The sequence below is a fragment of the Rhinoraja longicauda genome, chromosome 9, assembly GCF_053455715.1.
Source record: "Rhinoraja longicauda isolate Sanriku21f chromosome 9, sRhiLon1.1, whole genome shotgun sequence".
NCBI classification, from domain to species: domain Eukaryota; kingdom Metazoa; phylum Chordata; class Chondrichthyes; order Rajiformes; family Arhynchobatidae; genus Rhinoraja; species Rhinoraja longicauda.
Genome location: NC_135961.1, coordinates 58,586,827 through 58,603,081, shown reverse-complemented (window position 1 = coordinate 58,603,081; position 16,255 = coordinate 58,586,827). Strand labels below are relative to the sequence as shown.

At 40.1% G+C, this 16,255-nt stretch overlaps 1 protein-coding gene across 3 annotated transcripts in view; it reads left to right on the top strand.

Annotated features, from left to right (window-relative positions):
• ralgapa2 (Ral GTPase activating protein catalytic subunit alpha 2) overlaps positions 1-16,255 on the top strand; it is a 330,072-nt gene that overhangs the window by 170,231 nt on the left and 143,586 nt on the right. For all 3 annotated transcript variants that reach the window (XM_078405597.1, XM_078405596.1, XM_078405594.1), the window contains 5 exons: positions 5,514-5,624; positions 5,762-5,830; positions 7,721-7,858; positions 10,846-11,029; positions 13,026-13,824. In XM_078405597.1, the coding sequence (XP_078261723.1) occupies positions 5,514-5,624; positions 5,762-5,830; positions 7,721-7,858; positions 10,846-11,029; positions 13,026-13,824 (1,301 nt within the window). The remainder of the gene's footprint in view (positions 1-5,513; positions 5,625-5,761; positions 5,831-7,720; positions 7,859-10,845; positions 11,030-13,025; positions 13,825-16,255) is intronic.

Here is a 16,255-nt window from a genome sequence, read left to right as displayed (position 1 = left end):
TGGAGAGAAGGTTTGGGGTCCTTCTTCAGAAGCCGAGTTACTCTAGCACTTTATGTCTTTTTATTGTTTACCAGCATCTGAAGTTCCTGGTATCTCATTTTCATCATGTCATCCATCTCTGTCACGAAATAATCTCTGGCTCTTTCTGCTAGACCTTTCCACCATCCAGGTGTTTGACTTCATCTTTTTTTTAAAGACCTCTTAAACCATGTTTTGATCACTGCATTGAATGTCCATTTGTTTGGTTTGGCATTTGATTGACTTCATTGACTTAAGGCTTACTACATTAAAGGTAATATATAAAATGCACTTTGTAGTAACATAAGCAGAGCCTCAAGTGTATTTGGAAATTAAGTATTTTTTAAGAGCAATATTACCTTTCATTGAGTTCTTGTACAACTGTCATGGCAAATATCTAAGGCCTCAATTTTTTTTAAAAATATACCATTGTTTAATGAAGACTTGCTTTCTTTTGCTTAAGTTTTAAGTTTATATACATTATAGTTTTAGATGTTTAGATGTTTAAATGTGGAACTTCAGATGTGCCTATTAATAAATTTTGGCACTTGAGAAATGATACTTAAGGTTTATAAATTGTTGGTGCTTTCTCCTTTAAGTTGCAGATGCAAAACTTGACAAAAAATCAGTGGAATCTTTACAGTGAATAACAATTTTATTATTTCAGATCCAAATGACTTTATATAATGTTAGCATATGGCTTTATATACTTTGGAAAAGAGAAAAGAACATGTTTCTTGCAAAATAGCATTAGAAAGGAAAGATTATTTTAGTATTTAACTTTTTCTGTATTTTGATGTATGTAGTAAATTCACTATCTTCAATGCATAGGACAAAGACCCATCATTTATTTATTTGCCTCTGTACTCCACAATTTGAGATTTGTAATAGAAAAAATCACATGTGGTTAAAGTGCACATTGTCAGATTTTAATTAATGCCATTTTTATACATTTTGGTTTCACCATGTAGAAATTACAGCAGTGTTTGTACATAGTCCCTCCATTTCAGGGCACCATAGTGTTTGGGACAGCAATGTCATGTAAATGAAAGTAGTCAAGCTTAGTATATTGTTGCATATCCTTTGCATGCAATGACTGCTTGAAGTCTGCGATTTGGGGCCACAGTTTAAGAATAAGGGGTAGGCCATTTAGAACGGAGATGAGGAGAAACTTTTTCAGTCAGAGTGTTGTGAATCTGTGGAATTCTCTGCCTTGGAAGGCAGTGGAGGCCAATTCTCTGAATGCAGTCATGAGAGAGCTAGATAGAGCTCTTAAGGATAGCGGAGTCAGGGGGTATGGGGAGAAGGCAGGAACGGGGTACTGATTGAGAATGATCAGCCATGATCACATTGAATGGTGGTGCTTGCTCGAAGGGCCGAATGGCCTACTCCTGCACCTATTGTCTATTGTCTATTAAATCATGGACATCACCATTTTCTGAATGTCACCTCTAGAGATGGTCTGCCAGGCCTGTATTGCAGCCATCTTTAGCTTATGCTTGTTTTGGGGGCTAGTCTCCTTCAGTTTTCGCTTCAGCATATAAAAGGCATGCTCAATTGGGTGCAGATCGGGTGATTGACTTGGCCACTCAAGAATTTACCATTTTTTAGTTTTTAAAAATTCCTTTGTTGCTTTAGCAGTATGTTTGGGATCATTGTCTTGCTGCTGAATGAACAGCCGGCCAATGAGTTTTGAGACATTTGTTTGAACTTGAGCAGATAGGATGTGTCTACATGCTTCAGAATTCATTATGCTACTACCATCAGCAGTTGTATCATCAGTGAAAATAAGTGAGCCAGTACCTTCAGCAGCCAGGCCATTCAAATGCCCAGGCCATAACACCCCCACCACCATGTTTCACAGATGAGGTGGTATGCTTTGGATCTTGGGCAGTTCCTTCTCTCCTCCATACTTTGCTCTTGCCATTATTCTGATACGTCAATCTTCATCTCATCTGTCCACAAGACCTTTTTTTCCAGAACTGTGGTTGCTCTTTTAAGTACTTCTTGGCAAACTATAACCTGGCCATCCTATTTTTGCAGCTAACCAGTGTAGGTTTTTGCATCTTGCAGTGTAGCCTCTGTATTTCCGTTCATGAAGTCTTCTGCGGATAGTGGTCATTGACAAATCCACACCTGATTCCTGAAGAGTGTTTCTGATCTGTCGGACAGGTGTTTGGGGATTTTTCTTATAGAATTCTTCTGTCATCAGCTGTGGAGGTCTTCCTTGGCCTGGCAGCCCCTTTACGATTAGCAAGCTCACCAGTGCTCTCTTTCTTCTTAACGATGTTCCAAACAGTTGATTTTGGTAAGCCTAAGGTGTGACTGATGTCTCTAACAGTTTTATTATTCTTTCTCAGTTTCATAATGGCTTCTTTGACTTTAATTGGCACAAATTTGGTCCTCATGTTGATAAACAGCAATACAAGTTTCCAAAGATGATGGAAAGACTGGAGGAAATACTAGGTGCTGAGAGTTCTCTTATACCTGCAATACGGAGGCAATTAAACACACCTGAGCAATTACAAACACCTGTGAAGCCATGTGTCCCAAACATTATGGTGCCTTGAAGTGGGGGGACTATGTATAAACACAGCTGTAATTTCTACATGGTGAAACCAAAATGTATAAAAATACCCTTAAATAAAATCTGACAATATGCACTTTAACCACATGTCTTTCTTCTTTCGTATGTCAGCTACAACAATCAAAAGTGCCAATTGGTGAGGTAAGTCTCTAATTGGGGGTTATCAAGTTGGGATAGTATGCAGGGAGGTCCTGTCACAGCACATTCCCTTAGGACATGTTTGTTGGTCTGTGCTTGACCACAAGGACAGAGGTTGGTGTCTGCAATGCCCCATCTTTTCATGCTGGCTGCGAAGCGACCAGCACCAGTTCGTAGCCTGTTCAGTTGAACCCAGGCCTTCCTGCGGAGATTGTTGCCTGGAGGGTGTGGTGACCAGGTCTCAAAGTATCACAAAATACTGGAGTAACTCACCGGGTCAGGCAGCACTTCTGGAGAGAAGGAATGGGTGACGTTTTGGGTCGACACCCTCTTCAGTCTCAAAGTATGGCTGGAGTCCTTCTGGGACAGCTAGTGCTACATTGCTCGCTGCATCCAGACTCTCCATGTATGGGCGCAGAGGCTTCCGTAAGCGCAACCGGCATGGGACCTCCTCATAAAGGATGTCATGCAGACAGACGGTGGTTAGGCTGAGGAGCTTTCTGATGCAGTCTTCCACAGATGTTATACAGTACAATACAACACAATACAATATCTTTTATTGTCATTGTACAAGTACAACGAGATTAAGAATGTCACTTCCCCATCGATGCTATAAAGTATATAAATAAATCATGGTGAAAACTAAAACAACAAAAGGGGGGGGGGAAAGAAAGAAGGGGAAACAAGGTAAAGTGCAAAAAAAGGTTCATGCAGGGGTCAGTTGTGCCAGATAGTTGTGCCGTAGTTATCACGACGGGCTTGGGGTGGTTGAATCCCAGAAAAAAATGGTAAATGACTCAGTGGGGTGCAGCGGATGCAGTCTGAGATGATCCTCATTGCTTCATGTAAGGGCACATCCAGTCTGCGAGGGTGTCCATACCGGTGCAGAGATCTGCAGGTGCATATGCTAGGGCCATTACCGAAGTTTTCAGGATGCTGAAGGATGCACCCCAGTTTGTGCTAGCAAGGTGCCTGACTAAGGATACTCCAGCACAAACTTTGCTCCTCAGCTTCATCAGATGGCCTATGTCGGTGAGGCTGCGATCTAGTTTGACGCCAAGGTATGTGGGGTTTGGGTCAAAGTTGAGAAGGTTGACTGAGTCTAGCTGCACCTTAAGACGGTAGTTCGCCAGTTTACCTCTAAGGTGAAATATTGATGACACTGCCGTCGTGGCAGATAGCTTCAGCCTCCAGTTTTCCAGGTACCCATGTTAGCAGAGAGCTTTTCTTCCACCTCCTTAACATGCATGACAGATATTGTGAGGGCTATGTCATCGGTGTACATGTACCGTTTGTTTGGCTGAGGTGGCTGGAAAGTCAGAAGTGTAGATGTTATACAGGGTTGGTGCAAGGACCGAACCCTGAGCGACACCATTCTTGAGTCTATGCGGTCGACTTCTTTGTCCGTAGCTAGTGCAGAGGACAAAGGATCTGGTGTACAGGAGCTCCATAATGAAGTCTGTCAGATGATTTGAGCTGAGCATTTTCTGGAGCTTCAAGTGAAGGCCATGGTGCCATACAATATCGTATGCAGCAGAGGTCTTGGAAAATAGCACCAGTCACTTGCTTGTGATTTTTGAAACTACATGTGAAACCACATGTAATTTTTTTCTATTACAAATCTCAAATTGTGGAGTACAGAGGCAAATAAATAAATGATGGGTCTGTCCCAAACATTATGGAGGGCACTGTGAATACGCAAACAACAAACGTTTTCAGAAAATTCATATTGCAACTTGCACCCTTTAGCCATAATGATTTGCTGAAAGAAAGTGTTTATGAATTACATGGATAATGCACAGTAGAATAATAAATAATTCTTTTAAAAATTCTGAAGGCATCAGTATTTCCTTTTGAGCCTGCTCTGCCAATCCATGATGTCATGACCGATCTTTCTCCGGTCCACCTTTTCACCCATGCTCATATTCGTAGTTAATTAATATCAATTAGTTGATACTTAAATGCACAAAGAAAGCATTGTTAGTGTATAGTACACTCTTCTGGAGTATAGTGCAACAAGAAATGATATAACTGATTTATTATAACTCGGCTCTTGCAAAACTGATTTAATAGAAGGCATCCTTTTTTAAATTACATGTTACCATACAAAAAGTAAATATTTGCTTATGGAGGTTTGTGCTGTAAAGGCTATGCAGAATATCTTTGTTGAGCAAGTGACCGTCCTTGATAGAAAACAGTCATTTGCAAACCAGCTGATGGCAATTGTCACAGTTGAAAATTGCATCCACTTCATGGACTAGGGTATTACTTAGCCGACTGATAGGCAGAGAGAGTTCTTTGATTTTGCATTAGAAGATTCTAAGAAACTAACAATATGTAGGAATTAATGCAAAGACACAGAACTAAGAGCCCTTGATGTTTGAGAATGACAGATATATAATTGATGTCTCCAGCTCTAATCAGCTGAGCCATGACAAGCATTACATAATGTTTAATTATGAAGCCATTTACTTTCGAAGAATATTAATTTGGGTGACAGAATACCTGTTTCATCAGTACAAATCTCTCTGATTTCCTATTTTTCTTTTGGCTAGTATAAAAATTATTAAAGTATTGATTACTTTTTTAAATGAATCCACTGTGAAATCTATATTTTCTTCAGCTTCTGATTAACTTCACAAGGCATCCCACAAATTTAGTCCACCTGAAAGTAATTTTTTAGTAAATATGTCGCGGTTACATTGTGGCAGTAAGAGACTGTTTGTATATAGTTGTGATTTATATTTTCAATGACGTGGTTTGTGTTTAGTTTTCCAACAAAGTGGTTGCTGAAGTGGCTTGTGACATGCTGAAGCTGTTAGTTACACACATGGAAAAGCTTAAGAAGTATGAGTCGCAGCTCCCCAAAAAGGTTGCTGAGGTAAATTGCTTTCGTTCAAAGTAGTTTGAGTGTGAAAATCAAATTATTATTTTCTGCTATTGAAATTGATAAAAATGTGTGTTAAACAAATGTATTTTGTGTGCTTTAATAGAACTGAACAATATTTTTCAACACAGATTCTCGTTGCCACGATTGCATTTCTCCTGCCCAGTGCAGAACACTCATTTGTTGATGCAGATAAAAGGGTGAGCATTTGGTTCTATGTTACTCCTTTTCATTGGCATAACAACATGGCAACACGACAACGAAACTAATGCAGAGCACTGCATTCCAACCGTTTTGTTCCCCAGCCCCGCACAGCCCCATTTTGCCTTCTCCCTAAAATTCACAAACAGAACTGTCCTGTCCTCCATCCTATCCCCCCCTGGTCAAATCCCTCCCCACCTACGTCCAAGACACGTCACATGTTCTCCATCTCCTCAATAACGTGTGGTTTCTACGCCCCCACTCCCTCATCTTCATCATGTATGTCCAGTCACTCTACACCTCCATCCCCCACAAGGATGGTCTTGAAGCCCTCCGTTTCTTCCTCGACCATTGAACCAGCCAATCTCCATCTACTAACACTCTCCTCCGCCTAGCAGAGCTGGTTCGTACCTTCAACAACCTCTCCTTTGACTCCTCCCACTTCCTCCAAACCCGAGGCGTAGCTATGGGCACTCGCATGGGCCCTAGCTATGCCTGCCTCTTTGTCGGGTACGTCGAACAATCCCTGTTCCAGGCGTACACTGGCCCCATCCCCAAACTCTACCTCCGCTACATTGACGACTGCATTGGTGCTACCTCTTGTACCCATGCAGAACTCACTGACTTCATAAATTTCACCACTAATATTCATCCTGCTCTTAAATACACTTGAACCATCTCCGACATCTCCCTACCGTTTCTGGATCTCACTATCTCCATCACAGGAGACAGACTAATGACCGGCATCTACTACAAACCTAATGACTCCCGCAGCTATCTTGACTACACTTCTTCCCACCCAGTTTCCTGTAAAAACTCTATCCTCTACTCCAAATTCCTCCCTGTACACCGCATCTCCGCCCAGGATGAGATGTTTCATACTAGGGAATCAGAGATATCCTTATACTTTAGGAAACGGGGGTTCCCCTCTTCCATTATAGATGAGGCTCTCACTGGGGTCTCCTCTATATCCCGCAGCTCCGCTCTTGCTCTCCCTCTCCCCAATCGTAACAAGAATAGAGTCTCCCTTGTCCTCACCTTCCACTCCATCAGCCAGCGAATACAACAAATTACCCTCCAACATTTCCGTCACCTCCAACGGAATCCCACTACTGGCCACATCTTCCCATCTCCTCACCTTTCTGCTTTTCGCAGAGACTGTTCCCTCCATATCTCCCTGGTCCACTCGTCCCTTCGAACCCAAACCACCCCCTCCCTAGGTACTTTCCCCTGCAACTGCAGGAGATGCAACACCTGTCCTTTTACCTCTCCCCTCGACTCCATCCAAGGACCCAAACAGTCTTTCCACATGAGGCAGAGATTCACCTGCACCTCCTCCAACCTCATCTATTGTATCCGCTGCTCCAGATGTCAACTTCTCTACATCGGCGAGACCAAACGCAGGCTCGGCGATCGTTTCGCTCAACACCTTCGCTCAGTCCGCCTTAACCAACCTGATCTCCCGGTGGCTCAGCACTTCAACCCCTCCCACTCCCAGTCTGACCTTTCCGTCATGAGCCTCCTCCATTATCATAGTGAGGCCCAGCGCAAATTGGAGGAACAGCATCTCATATTTCGCTTGGGCAGTTTACACCCCAGCGATATGAACATTGACTTCTCTAACTTCAGATAGTTCCTCTGTCCCTCTCTTTCCCCTTTTTCTTCCTAGTACTCCCACTGTCTTCCTGTCTCCTACTACATCCTATCTTTGTCCCTCCCCCTCCCCGACATCAGTCTGAAGAAGGGTCTCGACCCGAAACGTCACCCATTCCGTCTCTCCTGAGATGCTGCCTGACCTGCTGAGTTACTCCAGCATTTTGTGTCTACCTTTGATTTGAACCAGCATCTGCAGTTATATTCCTATTGCATTGTATTTCTTTCCCTTCTAGTTAATAGTATCTCTACTGCTTTGTCTCTTGGATTGGTGTATGGCAATGTCAGTTGATGCCTTGTTGGAACCCATTAGCGCAACTTTGATGGAAGACCAATTAGCACGTCGAGCACCATTGTTAGACTATATCTACAGGGTATGTATGTCTTTGTCTAATCATTTAAAACTGGTAAAGACTCGAGGACGTAACATTGAGGTGAGAAAGGCAAAGTTTAAAGAAGTTGTGCGTGGCAAGTTTTTTTACACAGTGGTGGGTGCCTGGAATGCTCAGCAGAGCAGGCACATGGATATGTAGGGAATTAAGGGATATGTAGGGAATTAAGGGATATGTATCATTTGTAGGAAAAATAGATTGGATTAACTTAGCTTCATGTTCGGCATGGACATTGTGGGCCAAAGGACCTGGTCTCATGCTGTACTGTTCTATATTTTCCGTTAACGTTCATTACCATAGGCCACTTAAGTCTACTATCAAATGTGAATTTATTTAATGGTGACATTTTCATTTGGCATACAATTATGTTGTAATAAATCATAATTTGGTCATCCATGTCACATTACTTTATTTGGAATGTCTTTACACTGGAGTAGGGTGGCATGGAACAGTGGCGAGTTGAAAGGGAGTAAAGTTGGAGGATGAAGATGTGTTGGGTGGAGGGATGATTAATTTAAATACAATACAGAATCATTACTAGCAAATAAGGCTGCACGGTGGCGCAGTGGTAGAGTTGCTGTCTTACAGCGCTTGCAGCACCGGAGACCCAGGTACCATCCCGACTGCAGGTGCTATCTGTACGGAGTTTGTAAGTTCTCCCCGTGATCCCGTGGGTTTTCTCCAAGATCTTCGGTTTCCTCCCACACTCCAAAGAAGTTCAAGTATGTAGGTAAATTGGCTTGGTAAATGTGAAAACTGTCCCTAGTATGTGTAAGAGAGTGTTAAGATGCGGGGATCGCTGGTCGGCGCGGACCCGGTGGGCCGAAGGGCATGTTAATGCGCTGTATCTCTGAACTAAACTAAAGTAACTTATTATTTAAAAAACTGAAGTCAATGGCAATTCTAATACTGTTGCAAAGCCTTGACAGAAGCGATTTCTATACTGTCGCAAAGCAACAGCCGCCTTTGTTGGATTCCATTAATATGTGCGTGCTAGATATTATAAATCACAGTGCATTTAATATTATTAACAAGTTAATCCATTAATCTAGCTCAATGAGTGAGGGACTTTTTCGAATATTTTTACCATTAGCAAGTCTATGAATTAATGTGTTTTTATTTAGCATAATATGATTGTCAAAAGTTTTATTTTACTCTCTCTGTTGATAACATTCACCTTTGCATACGATCACGCAAATTTTTGCTGCCATTTTAACTTTGTCAGCTTCCACAATGCAATAAAAATATACTGGCCTTTAAATGCCTTTCTATTCCAATTGCTCCCAAATTCTGTGGATTGTGTTGTTGCGCGTGAGCCTTGTCACAAACCTATCTTACGCATTTTGGACTAACTCATTGAAGAAAATACTTGCATTGCACTTAGCCCTTGCGCATGTTCACTTAATTGAAACATTGCGCAGGGCTTGCTTATTCTTGATAAATCGGATAAATGGCTCTCTTAACTATAGGTCTACCTCACTATTCACAACCCCACTAATTTCTATGCCATCTGCATACGTACTAATCATCCATCTCCATTCATGTCCAAGTCCTTTATAAATATCGCAAACAACAAACTTTTTTTTTGCAAAATCGTGACAAGAATTTACATACTTTGTAAATGCATCCTGGAGCAGGTTCTTCTCTTGTCTCAGCATGTCTAGGGCCAAGGAGACTTAATGAAGGGATGCCATCTAGAAGAATTCACAAGATTTAGCACCGTCTATATTTACAGGAGGGACTAAATTTAAAAGTTCCTGGTCCATGACTGGGCAATGAATTATCCAAGAGGAAATCATGTGGTTACGTATCAGACTATCTCCAAATCTACATGACAATCTTTTTCACTTTTTGCTCTGTGAGCAGTGATTTTTATTTGCGACCGTATGCTGTACCAGCACCTCGAAATAGTTGGAAACTGAATTTCAAATGTTTTACATATTTGAGGATTACAAAAAGATGGCTAAAGTTAAAAAATATAAAAGTGTATTAACTATATTAAACTGTCATGCCCATAAACAACTTAAGCACCTTATGGGCCGCAAACACCAAGAGCAAGGAAGGGTATGTGCACCGGCAAAAAAAAACCACTGGCTGTAATGCTTCTGAATATGCTGTTAATATTGTGAATATGTTAAATAGATTTAGTCTCTTTCTTTGCACTAGAAAGCCTGAACCCATTTAGAAAGGACAGTTATGGCTGTGAGAGGAGATTTTTATTCAATTAGCTTATCTAGATTCAAACCCAAAACCCAATGATGAAATGATACAATCAGCAAGACTCCAGTTAGTGATGCCACTAATATTTTACAATAATGGTTCATGCGGCTAGTTTTAAGTGGTTTATTATGTAAAATCGTTTCAATTTTTATTTTTTAATAAATTTTTAATCAAGGCTGGGTTCCAAAGAAATGTCCTCAAGGATTTTGGTATCAAAGTTTTGAAATTAACCTAATTCACATGTTCAACCTGAACCGTCACCTATTCCTTTTCTCCAGAAATGCTGAATGACCGACTGAGTCACTCCAGTTTTTGTAACTATCATCGGTTTAAACCAGCATCTGCAGTTCCTTCCAACACTGTTTGAAGTGCTAGTTTATGATTAATGGAAATGAAATTGGACCATGTAAATTTGGTCTGGCATTACAGTTGCTGTATTAAGAGTTCTCCATATCTTTATTTAATTGTGGATGAACCTTACATTGTTCACATGATTGTAAATACAGTGCCAGAGATGCTGTCTCAGCTGCGATTAGTCACTGTGCTTCAACTTCTAATTAGTTCCTGGAGGAGCAGAGCAACATGAGATTGACAGAGGAAAAAAAATGGTGCTGCCATTTCATTGTGCTGTTTGCTAAATGAGTTAACGGTAAACAGCAGTGTCAGAGAACTCAAACTTAAGCCCAGTGAATTAGATCATAACTGTGTTTGGGATTCATTGCACCCATCCGTTGCCTTTTGTTTTACAGGTATTACACTCCTGTGTTTATGGCTCTCACCACTACACCCAACAAAGTCAATACCTCCTGACTCTTGCTGATGTCTCCTCTACAGAATATGATCCATTTTTAACATTGGGAAATGTAAAAAATTCTGAACCAGCACCTTCATATGGCTCAAAGGATATGGGCAGCCTCCTTACTGTCACTGAAAGTAAGTGTTTCGCCTTTAGAATATCTCCTGCTGAACTGAACTTTTCAGAATATCTCCAATTGAAGCCGTTCTTTCTTAATAGTCATTGAATTTTAAATAAATTATTTTTTACAAATAAACACGTCCTGGGGATGCTAGTAACATTAATTCAAAAATGATGGTTTTGTGTTATTGGACTTAAACTCAAGGGAAGTTTATTTCCATTCGGTGTTTTTTTAATGCAAGAATTAACCTATTTAAAATAAATAGTTTAGCACTTTATTGTCACGTGTACCTAAGTACAGTGAAATTTTCTTTTGCATGCTGTTCAGTGACTATCCAACTATATATCAGGCACAATCATACCAAGTATAAGAGTGTAACATAGTAGACCGCACTGTCAGTCCGCAAGAGTCAACATGATTTTGGTGCCATCCTGTACCCTTCAAATCTGAAATTTAAAAAAGATGTAAGAGTCTTACATCGTTAGAATGCAATACTGATTGAAAAATCTTAACTGGAGTGTCCCTTTTTGTCTTCAGGGATTTTAAAGTTATGTTTAAAGGTTGCTATATGGTAAAACCACTCATTGTTATTAACTGCTTTCTGAAGATTTGAACGTATTTACAAATAAATCAAGTTGGTGTCAATATTTATTTGAATCACCTATTGATATTTTCAAGCTGCATCGGAACACCATTCAAATATGCAAATTGATGTAGCATATTCATGTGTTAATTTAAATAGGCATTTAATTGCCAATTAAATGTTCTTGGTTTTGGCCGAAATGAGATCAGCGAAAAGTTGAACATCAAAACTAGCACCGCTAAAATGTTATTTTAATTTTGAACAGTACAAGTTTGCAATAAAAATTATCAAACCTGTTGGGCTGTATATAGGCTGAATTTTGCTAAGAAATGCTAGAAGATTTTGAATTACTGCATAAGCTTGTGTAAACATAGAAGTTCCAAACTCTCTGATGGCTGTCAACTGGTGATTATACAACTGCACCCTTGACTTCCCCTGGACTCCAACAATGGACCATGCATTTATAGCAGTTCTCTACCATTTGCAGTGAGGAATGTACTCTCAGAACCCGTACAGGATTAGATTGTGGCACAGATAATTTTCTGTTCATTTCAGTGATGGGAAATGGGTACCAAACATTGAGATAAATATGTGTTTATAGTTTCTCTTATACATTTATATTTCATTGTGTTCGAGCTTGAGTTTTATATTTATCATGATTTCTTAATGTTAAGTTGCTTAATTTTAAAACATTTCTGTTTGTCCGAAACATTTGACTTTTGACAGTATTAACACTCACTCACCAGGCTCACTCACCTGTAGATTTTTTTGTTATGTTTTGTTAAAGTGGCTGTCGGCTAAATTGGTAGTCAGCCTGTTCTGCCCTGTGACAGGATTTACTGCTATGGATCCAACATTGCTTCATCTAGTAAGCTCCTGGGCCATATAAATATGTTCAGTGAAAGCTTAGTCTGGAGGTCAATGGTGAGTGCTGGCAGTTACCGCTGATTACAAAATTAGTATCATTTGTGATGTTGTGCACTTTAATTATGGAATTTAGCTTAGGTTAGAGATGGAAACAGGCCCTTCAGCCCACCAGATGGTCCACGGTAACCATATTCACACTAGTTTTCCCTACAAACTAAGGGGTAATTTAAAAAGTTAGCTGATGAGGATTTTACCTGGATCCATTTGTAAAAGTGGTCTGGATCATGGAGTCTGGGTATCACATTACAAGTGAGGTGGCCAGAAGGTCTTAACCTTTGTAGTTTGGCTCAATGCCACTGTTCTGGAATGGCCCATATTGCAGGGTGGGAGGTAGTGCAAGAGAATATATATGAAGGGTTGGCCAGATACATTCCAATGATACGATTTATGAAATACAGATGTAATCCAGTGAGGCTAGGAAGAGAGAAAAATAACTGTCTTTTCCTTGTTAAGTAGAATGCATTGTTTAAAATATTTTAATATTCTTTATTGTTTGTTACAGACAAGAAGAGAAGAAGTTTGGAGTTGATCCCTCTTACAGCGCGTATGGTAATGACACATCTGATCAACCATTTGGGTCACTATCCACTTACAGGAGGTCCTGCCATACTTCATAGCCTCATCAGTGAGAACCACGACAACCCATACGTTGAATCATCAGACCTATCTTCTGAGGTGTTCAAAAGCCCAAATTTGCAACTTTTTGTACTGAATGACAGCACCCTAATATCCTACCTTCAAATTCCTGCTGAAAAAGGAATGTTAGAAAGGACGTCTGGTAGTGAGCCAAGCCTTCCTGCATCCGATGTTAGGGTAATTGTGCGTGATATCTCCGGAAGGTATTCTTGGGATGGTCGGATCCTATATTGTCCGTTCAGCAATCCAATGTCCTGCTCTAAAGACTGTAGGACGTCCCCATCTACGAATATTAAGTTTGTGGTTGATGGTCAGTCTGACGTGCAGAATCCTGGCTGCAGTACTCGTCAAACGGAACAAGATGATCTTGATGGGCTGCTTGAAAACTTGGTCAACACCAGTCCAGAATGCTTGCCACATCCATGGCTGGGACTCAGTGAGCCAGCACCACCACCCGTTGGAATGAACCATGATCAAGAAAGGAACGTAATGGATGCCATAATGACGCAGAGCAATCAGGAGGAGGAATGCATTAAGAGGTGGACTAAGGATCATTGTATGAGTATGGCCAGTCAAAAAGAATCTACTCACCGTGAACCTCAGGCACCCTTTTACTACTGTAGACTGTTTCTTAATGACATGGGAATGAATTCTTGGGACCGAAGGTAAGCCATAATACTTTTGAAAAGTCTTGAAATTCAGTGTGTCACCCAGTAGAAATCTTTGGAGGCACATGATGCAGTATATCTGTCAGTTTTTCCAACCTCAAATACACTCCAGTAGTCAGTGAACATAGACAAATAGATTCAATAAAAAGCAGGAGGAAGCACTTTTTCAATGAACAGTGAAAGGCATGGATAGAGTGGATGTGGAGAGGATGTTTCCACTAGTGGGAGAGTGTAGGACTAGAGGTCATAGGCTCAGAATTCAAGGATGTTCTTTTAAGAAGGAGATGAGGAGGAATTTCTTTAGTCAGAGGGTGTTAAATCTGGAATTCATTGCCACAGGAGGGTACAGGGCCTGTCCCACTTTAGGCGATTTTAAGGCGACTGCCGGCGACTAGGCTGTCGCCGACAGTTCGCCGGGTGTCGCGGGCATGATCGTGAGGAGTCTTCTAAAAATTGTAGTGGATCTCAGCGGGTCGCTGAGAAATCATCAGGAGTAAAATTTCTCGGCGACAGCTGGCTTGTCGCCAGGTATCGTTGCTTATTGCGGGCGCTGTCGCCTGCTGTCCCCAGGTTTGCTTGGTTCTCATTGATGCATTTAGAAGCACATTATATTAAAATAAATAAAGTCATTTCAAAATACCATAAAATGCTTGTGTTTAACCAATTTATTTACCGTCAGGACATTTGACAGGTAGATTGGAGGCGACAGTTTGACGGTCAGGTAAGCGTGGGAATTTTGCAATGTTTATGGCCATCAGCCATTACATTTAAAGTGGGCTCCCAACCCAGATATGCAACCCAGAAACCAGATATGCATCTCCCGTACATTTTCAAAGAATGCCCACACACTTTTCACAAAAATCCACTTAACCACTTTAAAAAAAAAATTTTTTAATACTGCTATTAATAAACTGGAAGATGTTTCCAAAGACGCTGTAATCTCGACCTGACTCGGCATTGTCGTCGGGTAAAAGAAAATTTTGGCGATCTGCTACAACTTTGACAGTCGCCGGCAGTTGCCTTAAAATTGTCTAAAGAGGGACAGGCCCTTAAATTCATGGATATATTTAAGGCAGAGATGGATAGATCCTTGATTAGTATGGGTCAGGGGTTATGGGGAGAAGGCTGGAGAATGGGGTTAGGAGAAAAAGATAGATCAGCTATGATTGAATGGCGGAGTAGATTTGATGGGCCGAATGGCCTAATTCTGCTCCTATTACTTGGACATGAAAAAAAGAGGAAATTAAAACAAGTCTCTGCAATGATTATTAGTTCAATGCATGACTTTGAAAGTTTGGCATTGATCCTGTGGCAGGTCAATAAACAGGTCGATAAACAGATATAAAATTTTGAATTTTATGGTAATGATGCGCTAAACTATTTTTGGGCAATTCAAATGAATAATATTGAAGAACTAATAATGAATAAGCAACTTTGCTGTAATAGAAAACTCTGAAGTTAAAAATATAATGATATTTAGTTTTGAATACCTTTTAATTCTTCTGTCTTTTAGATGCGCAAGCTCAAAGGTGCATGATAAAAGAACATTTTAATGAGATTATGAAATTAAAATAAGAAGGGTACAACAGAGAAAAGAGTAAAAAGTTTGCAATGGGAATCAAACTTAGAAAAGGAAACGAGTTCCAAGTTAGTAAGAAAATTATCAAATTTCATAGAAGCAAGGCATTATACTGGCATAAAACTCTGACTACGCATTCTAAATTTGTTTAGTTGAAAGTTGATTTGATTTTGAAACAGTATTAAACATGATAAATAATCCCAGTCCAATTTATTCATTTAAGGTGTATACAAGACAAAACCAAAGCAACAAGTGTATATTCAGTAGTCTTTTTCTTATTTCATGGCATTTTTTTCCCACAGATCCTTTGAAATCTCCTGTATCTTTAAAGTTAATTGAAAAAATAATAATTTCAGCAACAATCTGTGTCCATCTAGGCACACCCCCTACTTGGAGATCAAGACTTTCAAATGGAGATGTTACAGATAGATAATTTGCTGAATTAATACAGTCTAGTGAAATATGTAATTTTCCTACTTGCATATTTAAACCTTTTATTTTGACACTGAGAATATATGTTGGTGACAAAAATGGCACTTGGAAAATATTTCCCAAAAGCAATTTAAGAGATCATTTTGCCTGAAAAATTTAATCAGAGGGCATGTTACAGAGATAAATCCTGTACCATTTTAGGACAGTGATTATGATAAGGAAGCACTGAGCCAAATTTTGACAGAAACATGGCAGCAGGAATCATGTTGTGCAGTCAGGAGGAGTTCGTATAGCGATTTAGAAAAATATATACACATGGGCCGAATTTGATTAATTTATTTCATCCTCTGTTCACTGTTCATTACTTAATGCTTCCCCTTGGTGCAATATTTCCTCCTGACTACATAACCGCATCAT